The sequence below is a fragment of the Eptatretus burgeri genome, chromosome 1 (assembly GCF_056783735.1).
Source record: "Eptatretus burgeri isolate ZD-2024b chromosome 1, Ebu_testis_v1, whole genome shotgun sequence".
NCBI classification, from domain to species: Eukaryota; Metazoa; Chordata; class Myxini; order Myxiniformes; family Myxinidae; genus Eptatretus; species Eptatretus burgeri.
The window spans coordinates 58,296,599-58,312,724 of NC_140961.1; the positions used below are offsets into that span (position 1 = coordinate 58,296,599).

At 40.6% G+C, this 16,126-nt stretch overlaps 1 protein-coding gene and 2 pseudogenes across 6 annotated transcripts in view; 2 read left to right on the top strand and 1 right to left on the bottom strand.

Annotated features, from left to right (window-relative positions):
• The window catches only part of METTL22 (methyltransferase 22, Kin17 lysine), a 79,887-nt gene that overhangs the window by 61,310 nt on the left and 2,451 nt on the right, over positions 1–16,126 (top strand). For 2 of the 6 annotated variants that reach the window (XM_085885249.1, XM_085885256.1), the window contains one exon: positions 927–2,357. The exons of 3 other annotated variants lie outside the window; for them this stretch is intronic. In XM_085885249.1, the coding sequence (XP_085741375.1) occupies positions 927–968 (42 nt within the window). In that variant the 3' untranslated portion in view covers positions 969–2,357. Of the gene's footprint in view, positions 1–926; positions 2,358–3,480; positions 3,943–16,126 lie in introns of those variants that run through there. One more of the 6 variants, XM_085885238.1, reaches the window with a different exon arrangement.
• LOC147034560 (uncharacterized) lies at positions 3,907–9,537 on the bottom strand (annotated as a pseudogene).
• Positions 14,402–14,539, top strand: LOC147034561 (U1 spliceosomal RNA; annotated as a pseudogene).

A 16,126-nucleotide genomic window follows, 5' to 3' on the forward strand; every position in this document is an offset into this window, starting at 1 on the left:
GCCGAACGAAGGTGCATTGACCGCATAAAAATCTGCGCTCATCAAGGGGGTCTACGGGGGGTTTTTTGCACCCCCCCCTCCAAAAAAAAAAAGATAGGTATTTGCTCTCTTCTCCAAAACTGCACATACGATTTCAATGAAACTTGACCACAACCTTCATCACCCGTAATGTACCAAAGTGTATTAACCACATCAAAATCTTCACTCATTAAGGGGTTTACGGTGGTGCGGATGATTGAACCCCACCAAATAGATATTTGCTTTCTACTCCTAAACTACAACCACAATTTTGATGAAACTTGATCACCCGTGATGTACTAAAATGTATCGACCGCATCAAAATCTGCGCTCTTAAATGAGTGCATAGTTTGAAATGAGATAGCATTAAATGATCCCTGACACCATTCCTTAGTGGGTGTAGGGAAGTGTTTTGAACCCCCACAAAAAAATAGAATTTTTTTTTTGATTTCTTCAAAAGGCCAACAGGATTAGAACATCACCGGGCAATGCCGTCTACCCCTGTTGGTAATAGATAATGGGAGATATGGAGCATGTGGGAGGGGTGGTGGTTAAGAATGTTTGGTGGGAATATGTGTAAATGGAAGGGGGAAGTCGGACACATTGAGATTGGATTGTGGAGGGTGAGTGGGTTCGGGGGTACAGGGGGATGGATTTCCATTTTTGAGTGCACATGATGTAAATTACAAATAATGTAAGGCAACATTCATTCAATTTTCTAAATTGTACTTTTTACGTTTGCATGATGATGCACCCCACGTTAAATGGGTGAATAAAATTATTTGGACGAGTTGCAGAAGAACCCAGGTTCCAATCAGACATACGTCATTTACAGCAAATTGAAATATCGTTGTTATCATTGATGCGGATGATGACACATTTGTCCACTGTGCATCGTTTCATTGCAGGAGCTTTGGCAAGTCACAGCAAGCACCAAAGAAATGCCCTGAACTGATGTGAAGATCCACCCATAAGTGTAATGCCAATAGAGAATCAAGGCAGATTTTACTGTGAATTTTAAAATTTATTTTGCATCTCATTGTATGAGTCGAAGATTATGAAGAATTATTTTTGAAGAAGATTGAAGTTGAAAGCTTTGACAGTTTGAAATAAGGAGCGAAAGTCAAACATTTTGAACAATTTAAAACAAAAAACAGTATGAACTGGAAGGGCACTCGGTAGAGGGCATACCTCCGCCACGTAATGCATGATCCACGAGAACATAGACCAAATACATTTTTGAAATATCATGCTATACAGTACTAGATCGTTTTTGGCCCCGTCTCTCAAAGGTGAAGAATAACATTAAAAATTAAGTAATTCTCGTTTCCAGATCCGGATTCGGATCTTCACCAAAATCAAATCAATTCTTCCATGTCACACACCCAACATGTCAACCAAGTTTCATTCGAATCCATCCACAACTTTTTGAGATATCGTGCAATATATTAGTTTAGCCCTATCTCTCAGTGTTAAAAAATTCTAATGGTCAGATCCAGATGTTCACCAAAATCTAATCAGTTCCTCCTTGTCACACACACCCAACCTGTTCACAAAATTTAATCCGGATCTGTCCACAACTTTGAGATATCCTGCACACAGACATCAGACAGAAAGGGGTGAAAACATAACCTCCTTCACCTTCGATGGCAGAGGTAACAAGTCATCTTCATTGAAAAAGATGCACCAAAATTCCTCCAAAGGGATGTTGCCTTTCTTTATTCAAACAAGTCGAGTTACCCAATCAAGATTGGTTTATTTCTACTTTATCAGAACATCAAAAACATTGAGTTTTTTTTTTCCAGCTGCGGCAAAATTAACTTGGGAGTACAACACGGCAATGATGGGCCAAATGACCTCATTTCTTTGTTAAAGTCACACAGGTTCCACTCATTACAGTGGAGCTTGTATGACCATACAGGTTAAGTGCGACTACTCATTACAATCTGTGTAGATCCATGGAGACTGTGGACCCTTTGGGAATCAATTTTCATTCTGCGTTCACAACATAAACATTTAAATGCCATTTGTTGTGAAAATATTTTGTAGCGTTTTAAAAACATGATTGAAACGTTATCAAATAACATTAGTTTATGACTTTTTAAATGTTATGATATTAAGAATTAACATCATAAATGTGGAAATGTTTTAAAAACGTTTTTCTTGAGGAAGGAGGGATTTAGTTCATGCCCATGACTTGTCATTGGATATGTCGAGTGTGGATGCAAGATTTGAAGGAAATCAGTCAAGCCATTTTCTATTCCATAAGTTTCAAACATATGCATGTTTATGTATTTGTATGTATGTATCTATACGAATAAAAGGCAATATGTGTGTCAGTGTGTCTCCTCCATAATTACAAAACCATAAAACCTAGCAGCCTGAAACTTTGCAGGCATACGAAGTAATCTCCAAGGAAGTGAAAGATTGAAAATCGATTGTTTGGGTTAATTAAAACACCCCTTTTGAAGATAATTAACGGCATTATTTAATTATACACTTTATAAGGCGATCCTCGGCCACCTCGCTCTCTGGGTCTTCAGGCGTTTCCTGGGTAACCTCGCTGGGGTCTGAAGCTGCCGTGTTTTTTTGGCCTGCTCAACCTTGCCTTGACTTGAAACAGGCTGCAACAATTTATTCATGATAAAATTGTTGTTTTCACTTTCCTCACTCATATTATCGAATGCCTGTTCATCATTACTACGAATCGCTGGGTACATTTCAATGCTTATAAACATCCGGAGACATCAGCGTTCGTGTCTTGACATTCCGGGCGTCTCTGGGAGGTGGTGTTTGTGTTGTTAATCGCGTGCCAAACAAGCCATTTCTCAACAATCGCTTCATTGAAGTGCTTAAGCCACTTGGCAGGCTCTCTCAAAGCTGCTCGATTGTTTGTTTCGGTAAAAGTATCCATGCTCTCAAGGGAACATCGATTAGACAGACTAACGTTTCCGCCTGTGTTGGCCGTGCGGTGCTGTGCAATTGATGCCTTGGGAGGTGTCTTGTCCGCTGAAAATGTGAAATTTTATTTTTACAGGATATCGTTTTGTTTAACCTTTTGTCCGATGATCTCATATAATCCACTCCTCACTTTGACATTGATACACATATAAAAACAATAAGGTCCATCCGACCAGGTGTTTGCCATGATCTGGCTGTGAAGGCATCGCGCATACGTTGATCGACATTGGCCCTTGATATATTTTTCAATTTAATTTTTCTAATTTCCCACTTAAACTCCTCTTTCAAAGAACTCTGTTTGAAGGCAAATCTTTGTGTTTGTCTTTTTTATGTATTGTATGCGTGTGGACGTTTATAAACTGCATTGCGATAATGGTAGTGTACGTGTGTATGTGTATAATGTGTGTACATGCAAGTTGCTGCTGTTCCCTGCTATCCTCACATGTGGGTGGGTTTCAGGAGGTGAAAGTGTGTGTGTGTGTGTGTGTGTATATGTTTCAGAAAGTGGAGACGATTTGCATACCAAGACTGATCTCTGCTTTTCTGACGATATCAGCCTCCAGGGAATCATCTATCAGTTTCCACCTCATAGCACAAGAATGGAATGTCTTTAAGCTATATCTGGAAAATGGCAAACATTTTGAAACTGGCACGAGCAAGGTTCATAATGCAGCGTTTTCTCGGACCAACAATGTCCGTGGCTGATGCCAAGGATGCCGCCATTGCTATTCCTGCACAGCCTAACGCTCGGAGGAACGACGCTCCTCATTGGTCGATCTTACATGACCAACCAGTCAATCTTGTAATCGTGATGTTGATTTGCTAATGTAAGAGTGATGATGTACCCTTTCCCAGCCTCATTCAATGGCGGACCCAGCAACAAAAACTAACAGCTTACTTTGTTTTTAGTGAAAATTGGAAGAAAAATCAACGGGGGATTTGCAGGGTCCAAATCTTTGCATTTTTCTTCATTCTATCATGTGACCTGCACACTCACCCATTAACAGGTGTCACGAAAGAGCAAAATAATCAGCCATATCTGTTGGTGTATAGTTCTGGAGGGTTCTGAAGGATGATTCTGATGGGGTCCAAAGGGTAATTCTAATGGGTTCTAAAGGGAAATTCTAATGGGTTCCAAAAGGTAATTCTAATGGGTTCTAAAGGGAAATTCTAATGGGTTCCAAAAGGTAATTCTAATGGGTTCTAAAGGGTAATTCTGATGGGTTTTAAAGGGTAATTCTAGTAGGTTCTAATGGGTAAATCTAATGTGTTCCAAAGGGAAATTCTAATGGGTTCCAAAGGGTAATTCAAATGGGTTTTAAAGGGTAATTCTGATGGGTTTTAAAGGGTAATTCTGATGGGTTTTAAAGGGTAATTCTAGTGGGTTCTAAAGGGTAATTCTGATGGGTTCTAAAGGGTAATTCTAATGGGTTACAAGGTGTAATTCTGATAGGTTCCGAAGGGTAATTCTAGTGGGTTCCGAAGGGTAATTCTAGTGGGTTCCGAAGGGTAATTCTAGTGGGTTCCGAAGGGTAATTCCAGTGGGTTCCGAAGGGTAATTCTAGTGGGTCTGAAGGGTAATTCTAGTGGGTTCCGAAGGGTAATTCTAGTGGGTTCCGAAGGGTAATTCTAGTGGGTTCCGAAGGGTAATTCTAGTGGGTTCTCAAGAGTAATTATAGTGGGTTCCCAAGGGTAATTCTAGTGGTTGCTAAACGGTAATTCTAATGGGTTCTAAAGGGTAATTCTCATGTGTTCTTAAGAGTAAATCTAATGGGTTCTAAAGGGTAATTCTAATGGGGTCTAAAGGGTAATTCTAGTCGGTTCTAAAGGGTAATTATAGTGGGTCCTAAAGGCTAATTCTAATGGGTTCTCAAGGGTAACTCTAGTGGGTTCTAAAGTGTAACTCTCATGGGTTCTAAAGGGTAATTCTCATGGGGTTTAGAAGGTAATTCAAGTGGGTTCTCAAGAGTAATTATAGTGGGTTCCCAAGGGTAATTCTAGTGGTTGCTAAACGGTAATTCTAATGGGTTCTAAAGGGTAATTCTCATGTGTTCTTAAGAGTAAATCTAATGGGTTCTAAAGGGTAATTCTAGTGGGATCGAAACTGTAATTCTCATGGGTTCTAAAGGGTAATTCTCATGTGTTCTGAAGGGTAATTCTCTTGGATTCTAAAGGGTAATTTTAGTGGGTTCTAAACGGTAATTCTAATGGATGCTAAAGGGTGGTTCTAATGGATTCTAAAGGGTAATTCTCATGGGTTCTAAAGGATAATTCTCATGGTTTTGAAAGGATAATTCTCAGGGGTTCTAAACGGTAATTCTAGTGGGTGCTAAAGGGTAATTCTCATGGGTTCTAAAGGGTAATTCTCATGAGTTCCAAAGGGCAATTCTAATGGGTTCTAAAGGGTAATTCTAATGCGTTCTACAGGGTAATTCTCATGGGTTCAAAAGGGTAATTCTATTGGCTTCTAAAGGGTAATTCTTGTGGGTTCTAAATGGTAATTCTAGTGGGTTCTAAAGGGTAATTCTCATGGGTTCTAAAGGGTAATTCTATTGGGTTGTAAAGGGAAATTCTAGTGGGTTCTAAATGGTAATTCTAATGGATGCTAAAGGGTAGTTCTAGTGGGTTCTAAAGGGTAATTGTCATGGGTTCTAAAGGGTAATTCTCATGGGGTTTAGAAGGTAATTCTAGTGGGTTCTCAAGGGTAATTATAGTGGGTTCCCAAGGGTAATTTGAGTGGATGCTAAAGGGTAATTCTAGTTGGTTCAAAAGAGTAATTCTCATGGGTTCTAAAAGGTAATTCTGATGGGTTCTAAAGGGTAATTGTAATGGATGTTAAAGGGTAATTCTAATGGGTTCTAAAGGTTAATTCTCATGGGTTGAAAAGGGTAATTCTCGTGGTTTCTAAAGGATGCTAAATGGTAATTCTAGTGTGTTCTAAAGGGTAATTCTGGTGGGATCTCAAGGGTAATTCTCATGGGTTCTAAAGGGTAATTCTAATGGGTTCTAAAGGTTAATTCTCATGGGTTCTAAAGGGTAATTTTAGTGGGTTCTAAAGCGTAATTCTAATGGATGCTAAAAGGGAGTTCTCGTGGGTTTAAAGGGTAATTCTCATGGGTTCTAAAGGATAAGTCTCATGGTTTTTGAAAGGGTAATTCTCATGGGTTCTAAAGGGTAATTCTAATGTGTTCTAAAGGGTAATTCTCGTGGGTTCCAAAGGGTAATTCTTGTGGGTTCTAAATGGTAATTCTAGTGGGTTTTAAAGGGTAATTCTAATAGATGCTAAAGGGTAATTCTAATGGAGGCTAAATGGTAATTATATTGGATGCGAAAGGGTAATTTGCATGGGTTCTAAAGGGTAATTCTAGTGGGTGCTAAAGGGTAATTCTGATGGGTTCTAAAGGGTAAAATGGGTAACACCCATTCTCGTGGGTTCTAAAGGGTAATGCTGGTGGGTTCTAAAGGGTAATGCTGGTGGGTTCTAAAGGGTAATTCTAATGGTTACCTAAGGGTATTTCTTGTGGGTTATAAAGGGTAATTCTAGTGGGTTATAAAGGGTAATTCCAGTGGGTTCTTAAGGGTAATTCTAATGGATGCTGAAGGGTAATTCTAATGGATGCTCAAGGGTAATTCTAGTGGCCTATAAAGCGTAATTGTATTCGGCTCAAAAGGGTAATTCTGATGGGTTCTAAAGGGTAATTCTAATGTCTTCTCAAGGGTAATTCTAATGGATGCTAAAGGGTAATTCGAGTGGGTTCTCAAGGATAATTCTAGTGGGTTATAAAGGGTAGTTATAATGGGTTCCAAAGGGCATTTCTGGTGGGTTCTAAAGGGTAATTATTGTGGGTTATAAATGGTAATTCTAATGGGTTCTAACATGTAATTCTAGTGGGTTATAAAGGGTAATTCTATTGGGTTCTAAAAGGTAATTCTAATGGGTTCTAAAGGGTAATTCTAATGGATGCTAAAGGGTAATTCTAATGGGTTCTAAAGGGTATTTCTAATGGATGCTAAAGGGTAATTCTAATGGATGCTAAAGGGTAATTCTAATGGAGGCTAAAGGGTAATTCTAATGGTTGCTGAAAGGCAATTCTCATGGATTCTAATGGGTAATTCTAGTGGGATCTGAAGGGTAATTCTGATGGGTTCCAAAGGGTAAAATGGGTAAAACCCATTCTCGTGAGTTCCAAAGGGTAATTCTCATGGGTTCTAAAGGGTAATTCTAGTGGGTTCTAAAGGGTAATTCTAGTGGGTTCTAAAGGGTAATTCTAGTGGGTTCTAAAGGGTCATTCTTGTGGGTTCCAAAGAGTAATTCTAATGGATGCTAAAGGGTAATTCTAATTGATGCTAAAGGATAATTCTAGTGGGTTCTAAAGGGTAATTCTAGTGGGTTCTAAAGGGTAATTCTAGTGGGTTCTAAAGGGTAATTCTAGTGGGTTCTAAAGGGTAATTCTATTGGATGCTAAAGGGTATTTCTAATTGATGCTAAAGGGTATTTCTAATTGATGCTAAAGGGTAATTCAAATGAATGCTAAAGGGTAATTCTAGTGGGTTCTAAAGGGTAATTCTAGTGGGTTCTAAAGGGTAATTCTAGTGGGTTCTAAAGGGTAATTCTAGTGGGTTCTAAAGGGTAATTCTAGTGGGTTCTAAAGGGTAATTCTAGTGGGTTCTGAAGGGTAATTCTAGTGGGTTCCAAACGGTAATTCTAGTGGGCTCTAAAGGGTTAACACTCTTGAACTCAGAGAAAGTGCTTCTGTTTGATCCTAACATCAAATTACAGAGTCAAAATTGTACAGTGGAACCTCTAGATCCAGGTAACAGAGTCTATTATGATGCATGGATACATGTGTACATGTTACATAATTATCATCTGTGATCTCTCTTGTCCCAGTTCTACTCTCTTGTACACTCCCCACCACAGTGACATAGAGCTGTGCACTGGAGTGCAGCCTTGACACACTTGCACTGTCCTCTGCATCCCTTTTTGTAGCCACACCTTAGTAGTTGCCGACATGCCTCAGTTTCCTCTAGGAGGGTTGTCCAGTATATCTCTCTATAGGCACTAGTTGAGCTGGGATTGTGGTCGATGTTATCCACTGCGCCAGTCGTGAACAGACCATTCTTCTCTTCAGGTGGGCAAACTGCACCCTCCTGCTGGAAGAAGCGGCAGATACTGTTCCCCAAGTCCGTGGAGATGCTCAGCACCCTATCATAGGAGACGGAGAGACCCAAGTGGAACAGAGTGTCAACCAGGTCTCGTTTGCGAGTCTTTGTGTGCATCAGCATTCCCAGGTACACAGGCACGGGGGTCTCCCGATTGTGGCCGTGCTTGGTAGACTCAATACTCGTACTCTGTCGGCGGCGTGCGTAGCTGTTGAACATGAGGAGCTGTGAGATTGTAAGAGTGGGTGTTGATACAGATGAGTGGCTTGACTGCTCTTGGATCGTGGGACCATTCAGGATCATAGCAACTAGTGCCACGAGAGAATTTGGCACGGATTGTTCTTGGCAGAGGGCATCAAATGAACCACTGGAGGCTGTCTTCATCTTCAACATGTCTCTTCGGACTATGTTCGCGGCTCAAGCAAGATGAACACCATCACTACCAGCATCGTGTTCACAGGCCTTGTGAAGGGCTGATCCAATGTCCTCGTTGAAAGCTAGCAGAACATCTCGGCCAGGCTTGTGCTCCTCCATGTCTGGAAAATATTTCATGATCCGGTGCTTGAGTTTGGTCGAGTGAACACGTCCAGTCAAGACTGTTCCAAGCTGTTTCAGCCGGTTGTTGTACAGACTTGTTAGGTCTGCCAGCTTGAACACTGGTGCCACAAGAGCATCCATGCGGACATCATCGATGTAGGACACCAGTTCTCCGAGAGCTATGCCATGATTATCATCCTGGTCATCCAAGGTTCTCTTTGTGTCCCTTGCCTTGTTATAGAGGGAAACCAGACACTTCACATGGTACAGGGCATCTTGCGCCATCATATCTCCAGCACTCAGTTTAGCAATAAGTGGCTTGTCTTCTAGTTTCAGAGCACATTTCCTGACTCGTCTGTCCAGGTCAAAGGTAGAAGCTTTGCGCAAAGACTCGTTACCTGTTGGCTTGTCACAAAAGAAACACGTTTCGAGCAGTGACTCTGTGCGGTCCACACTCTGACGGGTATACTTTCGTGTCACGCCTTCGGTGTCCCCACTGGTTGTTTTCCTCTTCTCTGCCCGAATCAATTGAGTTTTGTTGTATTGTAGTCTGCACGAATCATGCCACTTAGCCCTGTGGTGCTGGAAGGTGGACTCAATACCCTCACCATCGTCCAAGCGGGACATGTCAAGAGATTTTGGCAAGCAGTCTATCTCACTGAACCTGAGGAGGTTGTCTGCCAGAATCTGGTATCCAGACCCTCCTGTGCTTCGCTTGGAGTCAGCTGGACAATGAAGAGGCTCAGTGGTGTCCATCTGACACAGCACACATAGGTTCCAGTCTGTCTGGTAAATTGATGTAACAGATGTACTTGGCCCTCGCTGCTGGGGGTCTAATAGTTTGAAATGCTTGGCCATTGTCTTGAACCACCACCAGTCACTGTAACATTAGGAAGAACCACCACCAAGCAGGGGATTAGTCTTTGGGTGCACTACAGTGGAGTTATCACCTGAAAACAGAATAGCAGAGTTAAAATGTTTTCAACTACGAACCCCAGCCCAGAGGAGATGCATATATACACAATGGCGATCTTGGGTGATTGTCACTCGATGTCCCCAATAGGCCACCATGCATTATTTCTTTGCGCTGGACAGGACCATGTTAAACCCAAATCAATATGAACACACCATTGTAGTTTGAACATTTCCATTATGCAATCATGAAAATTAATAGAGTGAGTACATCAATATCGATTTCGCAAATTTATGCATTTAATCGCGACATTGCCAGCTCCCAGTATGTAATTAATAATGGAAATATTCATGGAGTCTAAGTTCCTTTCACCAAATTTGATTTTTGATCGATTTATATTTCCAGAAACAATATTCAGGTAACATTCACATGCATGATCATATTGCAGAGCTCTTGTTCCAGCCATGCATTATTGCAATGGTAAACTGTTATCTGTGTCCCTCATAGACCACCGTAGATGCATTTTTTTAGTCAAATATGAAGTAGATAATGAAGCATGTGCATACTAGTTGATAATAATCATATTATACTCACTACATTGTGTTTTGCACCAAGCACATATGACTTTGCTGACCTTGTAGGCAGAATTTGTTATTCGTGGCAGCCATTTTGTAAAATGGCCACCATTTTGACCCTAGGGGTAATCTGGAATGTCCCGATATCCAAAATGTTTCCTAAGGGTATGCTATAACTGTGTACCAAATTTAATGCTTGTATCATCAAAGGCACAAAACTACCAGAATATTTCACATATCTGCCGGACTAAAAGGGTAATTGTTTAAAAAACTTGTTTGAGGGTAATTTGAGCATTTTTTGCATGAATTTGAAGCGAAAATACTCAATGTTTCAATGAAATCACACGTTTTCGCTTCAGAATAGTGATACAGAACAAAAAGTTGAGTCGGACAATGCTTTTGTTTGGTTTAAAAAGCTTGTTTTATTGTAATTTGAGCATTTTTTGCGCGAATTTGAAGCTAAAATACTCACTATTTAAATGAAACCACACGTTTTCGCTTCAGAATAATGATGCAGAACAAAAAGTTGAGTCAGACAATGCTTTTTGTTTGGTTTCAACAGCTTGTTTTAGGGTAATTTGAGCATTTTTTTGCGTGAAATTGAAGTTAAAATACTCACTATTTAAATGAAATCACACGTTTTCGCTTCAGAATAGTGATGCAGAACAAAAAATTGTCAGACAATGCCTTTGTTTGGTTTAAAAAGCTTATTTTAGGGTAATTTTAGCATATTTTTGCGCGAATTTGAAGGGTAATACTCACTATTTCAATGAAATCACACGTTTTCGCTTCAAAATAGTGATGCAGAACAAAAAGTTGAGTCAGAAAATGCTTTTGTTTGGTTTTGAAAGCTTGTTTTAGGCCAATTTGAGACATTTTTGCGTTTACAATTCCTTTCTGTGAAATGCAGCGTTTTGCGAATTTGAAGCTAAAATATTCACTATTTCAATAAAATCACGCGTTTTCGTTTCATCATCGTGATGCAAAACATAAAGTTGAGTCAGACAATGCTTTTGTTTGGAGAAAAAAAGCTTGTTTTAGGCCAATTTCAGACATTTTTTGCATTTACAAGTCCTTCCTGTGAAATGCAGCATTTTGCGAGTTTGAAGCTAAAATACTCACTATTTCAATAAAATCAAGCGTTTTTGCTTTAGAAAAGTAATGCAGAACAAAAAGTTGAGTCGAGCAATGCTTTTGTTTGGTGAAAAAGCTTGTTTTAGGCCTATTTGAGACATTTTTGCGTTTTCAAGTCGTTTCTGTAAAATGCAGCGTTTTGCGAATTTGAAGCTAAAATACTCACTATTTCAATAAAATCACGCGTTTTCACTTCAGGATAGGAATGCAGAACAAAACGTTGAGTCGGGCAATGCTTTTGTTTCGTGAAAAAGCTTGTTTTAGGCAAATTTGAGACTTTTTGCATTTACAAGTCCTTTATGTGAGGGGTGCTGCCATTAGCTCCGTCCCCACCATCATAAACATTGGGGGTGGGGGATACTGCAATTGGCGTACTCCTCACCATTATAAACATTGGGAGGGGGGGGATACGGCCATTAGTGTCCTCCCCACCATTATAAACATTGGGGGGCGGGGCACTGTCATTAGCATCATCGTCACCATTATTAACATTTGGGGGGGAGACTGCCATTAGCGTCCTCCCCACCATTATAAACATTGAGGGAGGGGGTGGGATACTGCAACTAGTGTCCTCATCACAATTATAAACATTGGGGGTGGGGTGGGATACTGACATTAGTGTCCTCCTTACCATTTTAAACATTGGGGGGGGGGTGATACTGCCACTAGTGTCCTCCTCACAATTATAAACATTGGGGGGTGGGATACTGCCACTAGTGTCCTCCTTACCATTATAAACATTGGGGGGGGGGTGATACTGCCACTAGTGCCCTCCTCACAATTATAAACATTGGGGGGTGGGATACTGCCATTAGCGTCCTCACCATTATAAACATTGTGGGGGGGGGGGATACTGCCATTAGCGTCCTCCTCACCATTATAAACATTGGGTGGGGGGGGGGATACTGCGATTAGCGTCCTCCTCACCATTATAAACATTATGGGTGGGGGGGATACTGCGATTAGCGTCCTCCCCACCATTATAAACATTGGAGGGGGGATACTGCCATTAGCGTTGATGTGGATTTTTTAAACCCACCTTGTTGTGATCGTTGTCCTCCTGAAGGATTCTAACTGGTCGATTGTGGAATCCTATTTGACTTGAGACAGAGTTTAACGTTTGTCCGATTTGATTATAAAACCCTACAAAAACCCTATCGACACTGATAAAACTGATGTCCACACAAGTCCTTCCTTGTGAAACAATTTATTTCCTAATTATACACCATACACTTCTCACCATTGTACAATGAACTTAAGAATACCCATTTGATTGCAATATTATTTGGTTATATTTCATTTATTCTTACTTTAGTTAACAGTTAGACCAACCCGATTCAATTCACTTCTACATTACATCAGAGAGTTTTATTCTAACTTGGTACTTGGTCAGTTCCAAGGAGTACGAGCCACTGAGAAACTATACTTCCTCACGTGCTCGTACCGAGAACAATGTGCCTTTCAAAATATTTATACTTCCATGAGAGAGAGGTTGGGGGATATTCACCCAGACTGTAGACGTGTCCTTTAGACAAAAGCCACTTCGTACATTTTCTAAGCAAAAGTTCATTTATCAGCTCGGTCACTCTGCTCCAGAACAACACATTTCTTATCATTTAGGGCAAAAGTCTTTTGGCCAGAAATGACAGCCAATTCAATTTGCAGCATAGAAGTTACATTTCTGAAACTCCATTTGTTACAATTTAAAATACATTAATATAAATTTTTCCCCCACACTGTCCTCTCCACCATTATAAACATTGGGGGATACTGCCATTAGCATCCTCCTCACCATTAAAAACATTGGGGGGGGGAAGGATATTGCCATTAGCATCCTCCCCACCATTGTAAACATGGGGGGGGGGATACTGCCATTAGCATCCTCCTCACCATTAAAAACATTGGGGGGGGGGAAGGATATTGCCATTAGCATCCTCCCCACCATTGTAAACATGGGGGGGGGGATACTGCCATTAGCATCCTTCTCACCATTATAAACATTGTGGGGGGGGGGATAATGCTATTAGCGTCCTCCCCACAATTACAAACATTGGGGGGGGGATACTGCTATTTGCGTCCTCCCCACCAATATAAACAACGGGGTGTGGGGGAAAAAATTTATATTAATGTATTCTAAATTGTAACAAATGGGGTTTTAGCAATGTAAGTTTTATGCCATAAGTTGAATTGGCTGTCCTTTCTGGCCAAGAGAATTTTTCCCTAAATGTTGATAAATGTCTTGGTCTGGAGCTGAGTGACCTGAGCTGATAAGAGCGAACCTTTGCCTCGAAATGTACGTCGTGGCTTCTCGTCTGAAGGACACGTCTGCAGTCTGGGTTGATAGCCCCCACCACTCTCCCATGAAAGTATAAAATGCTTTGAAATGTAAAATTTTTCTGTGCAAGTACCTGAGGAAGTATTAGAATCTCAGTGGCTTGTGATCCTTGGAACTTACCAAGTACCAAGTTAGAATAAAACTCTCTGATGTAATGTGGAAGTGAATTGAATCGGGTTGGTCTAACTGTTAACTAAAGTAAGAATAAATGAAATAGAACCAAATAATATTGTAATCAATGGGGATTCTTAAGTTCATTGTATGAGGGTGAAAAGTGTATGGTGTATAATTAGAATAATAAATTGTTTCACAAGGAAGGACTTGTGTGGACATTGGTTATCAGTGTCAATGGGTTTTATGCAGGATTTTATAACCAAATCGGACAAACGTTAAACTCTGTCTGAAGTCAAATAGGATTCCACAATCGGCCAGTTAGAATCCTTCAATGATCACAACAAGGTGGGTTAAAAAAAATCCACATCAGTTGGCGTCTGTGACTCGGATTCGAACCGACGTGGTGCGGTGCTCGTGACCAGAGGTGCTTAATCTGCCGGAGGCAGTGCCTGGAGGAACGACAAGTGCTTGAGCGAAGGTAAGGGAGAGCGCTCTCAGCAGGTAATGCATTTCGAACAAAGAAAATTTCATTGTCAGATAATTTTATTGATAGAAAGAAGAGAGTCCGGTGGAGAGAGTCCGTTTTTTATAATAAGCGATAAGTACTGTCGTTGTTTTAGAAAAGTGCTGGAGAAGGAGAGGAGTCAGATGATACTTACCTGACAGGAGAGATTCCGTGATCATTAAGGCGGTGTTCTCAGGGCGTGGCCTACCCATTGCACTACGGGTGGGTTGACCCCTGCGATTTTCCCAAATGTGGGAAACTCGAATGTACAATTTGAGGAGTGCAGAGGGCACAGTAAGAGGCTCGTTGAGGAGCCAGAGGAGTAATTAAATGTTTGCATTGATACGGACCGGCTGAGAGAGAGGCCGAGGACACGGCTGAGACACCGAGATAGGGTTATGGTTAAGGGAAAATAGATAAATATTATAAGTTAGCTGTTTGTAAGAGTTATAAGAGTTACCTTTTGTTCATTGAACTCACTGGAAGTTTGTTGGCAATGAGGTTTTACGGATTTGTAAATGCAATGATTTGCACGAAATGTTTTGTGGAGTGCAGGAGACGATTGACCGGCTGGGAGCGTGGTTGGTGATTTGCATTGAGATGCATGTGTTGCTGAGAGTAAAAAATGAAACTTGTGCGAGTCCAATATTCACTGCAATGAAACGTGTTCTGTTGGGATTTTGACGATATTTTAACAACTAAGGAAGAAATATCAGGCAGAGAGTCGAAATAATAGAGTCTGGATGTTCGTGGTTTGGTGCTGATAACGCGAAGGAAGGTCGCAGTTGTGTGCGTGAATTAAGTTAAATTGGGGGTCTGAATTGGAAGTGATTGTGAGCTTGCTGGGAAATTAAAGACTGCTGGAGGATGTGATACATGAATGTCTTGTTAGAAATAATAATATTGCAACAAATAAAGCGTGAAGAGATGGACATTCATAAAATAAATTAAATAAATAAAACCACCTCAGCAAGACTGTCTGAGGACGAACTCGTGCTGAATTAAGCTGTGGGTCTGTTTGGGTTGGCATGTTATGCATTATTGGTGTTGTATTTCCACGCGAAGGTCACAAGCTGCGACAATGCAGCTCGCCCCCTCCACTGGATCTGTGGGGGGTGGCATGTCCTTCCACTGAGTTTGTGTTTGAGTCTTAGCTTTAAGTGTGAAATTCGATTCATATTATATGGAAATTGAAGTGGATGGCGGCTATTGTGTCGAAATGTGCATGCCGTTGGCAATGACTTTAAAATGATATGGAAATGTGATTGGTATTTGTCATGTGATCACACGCGAGTCTATGAGATGCAATGCACGTTAGTGTGAGTGTTGAAGCCATGACAGAGTTATGCTAAACTGTGGGTTTTGCCTGTCAGAGTTTTTTTTCTTTTTCTTCCCACTGGATGTGCAGAAAACTTCCTGTTCCTTGTTACTTGGTGTTTGTGGCACACCCTCTCTACTGAATCTGTTTAAAGTGAAGTCCATTTAGGAAAAAAGTGTTGAAGTTTTATTTAAAAACCATAGGGATTTTGAATAAATTGAAATAACAATTGTGAATGTAGGATATATTTGGAATGTGAAGTCTTGGGAGTTGAGCTCTCGCTGGCATTGTGATGATTTGTAATTATACAACCTGGCAGGTGTAAGTGCTGGGCAAGCTCTGAGGACGTGTCAGAAATGTTTCGAAGATTTGATCTGAGTTGTAACCATTGTACTTAAAAGATGTGATTAAAATGTAGAAACGTGATTTAAAATGATTGTTCATGATTTGATGATGTTTAGCACGTGGGGCAATTCACAGATAATTGATGATTCCCTCGGATGGATGTTGAAATAGTCATATTGTTTTATTCGTCTGCGAATGTTGAGGTTGC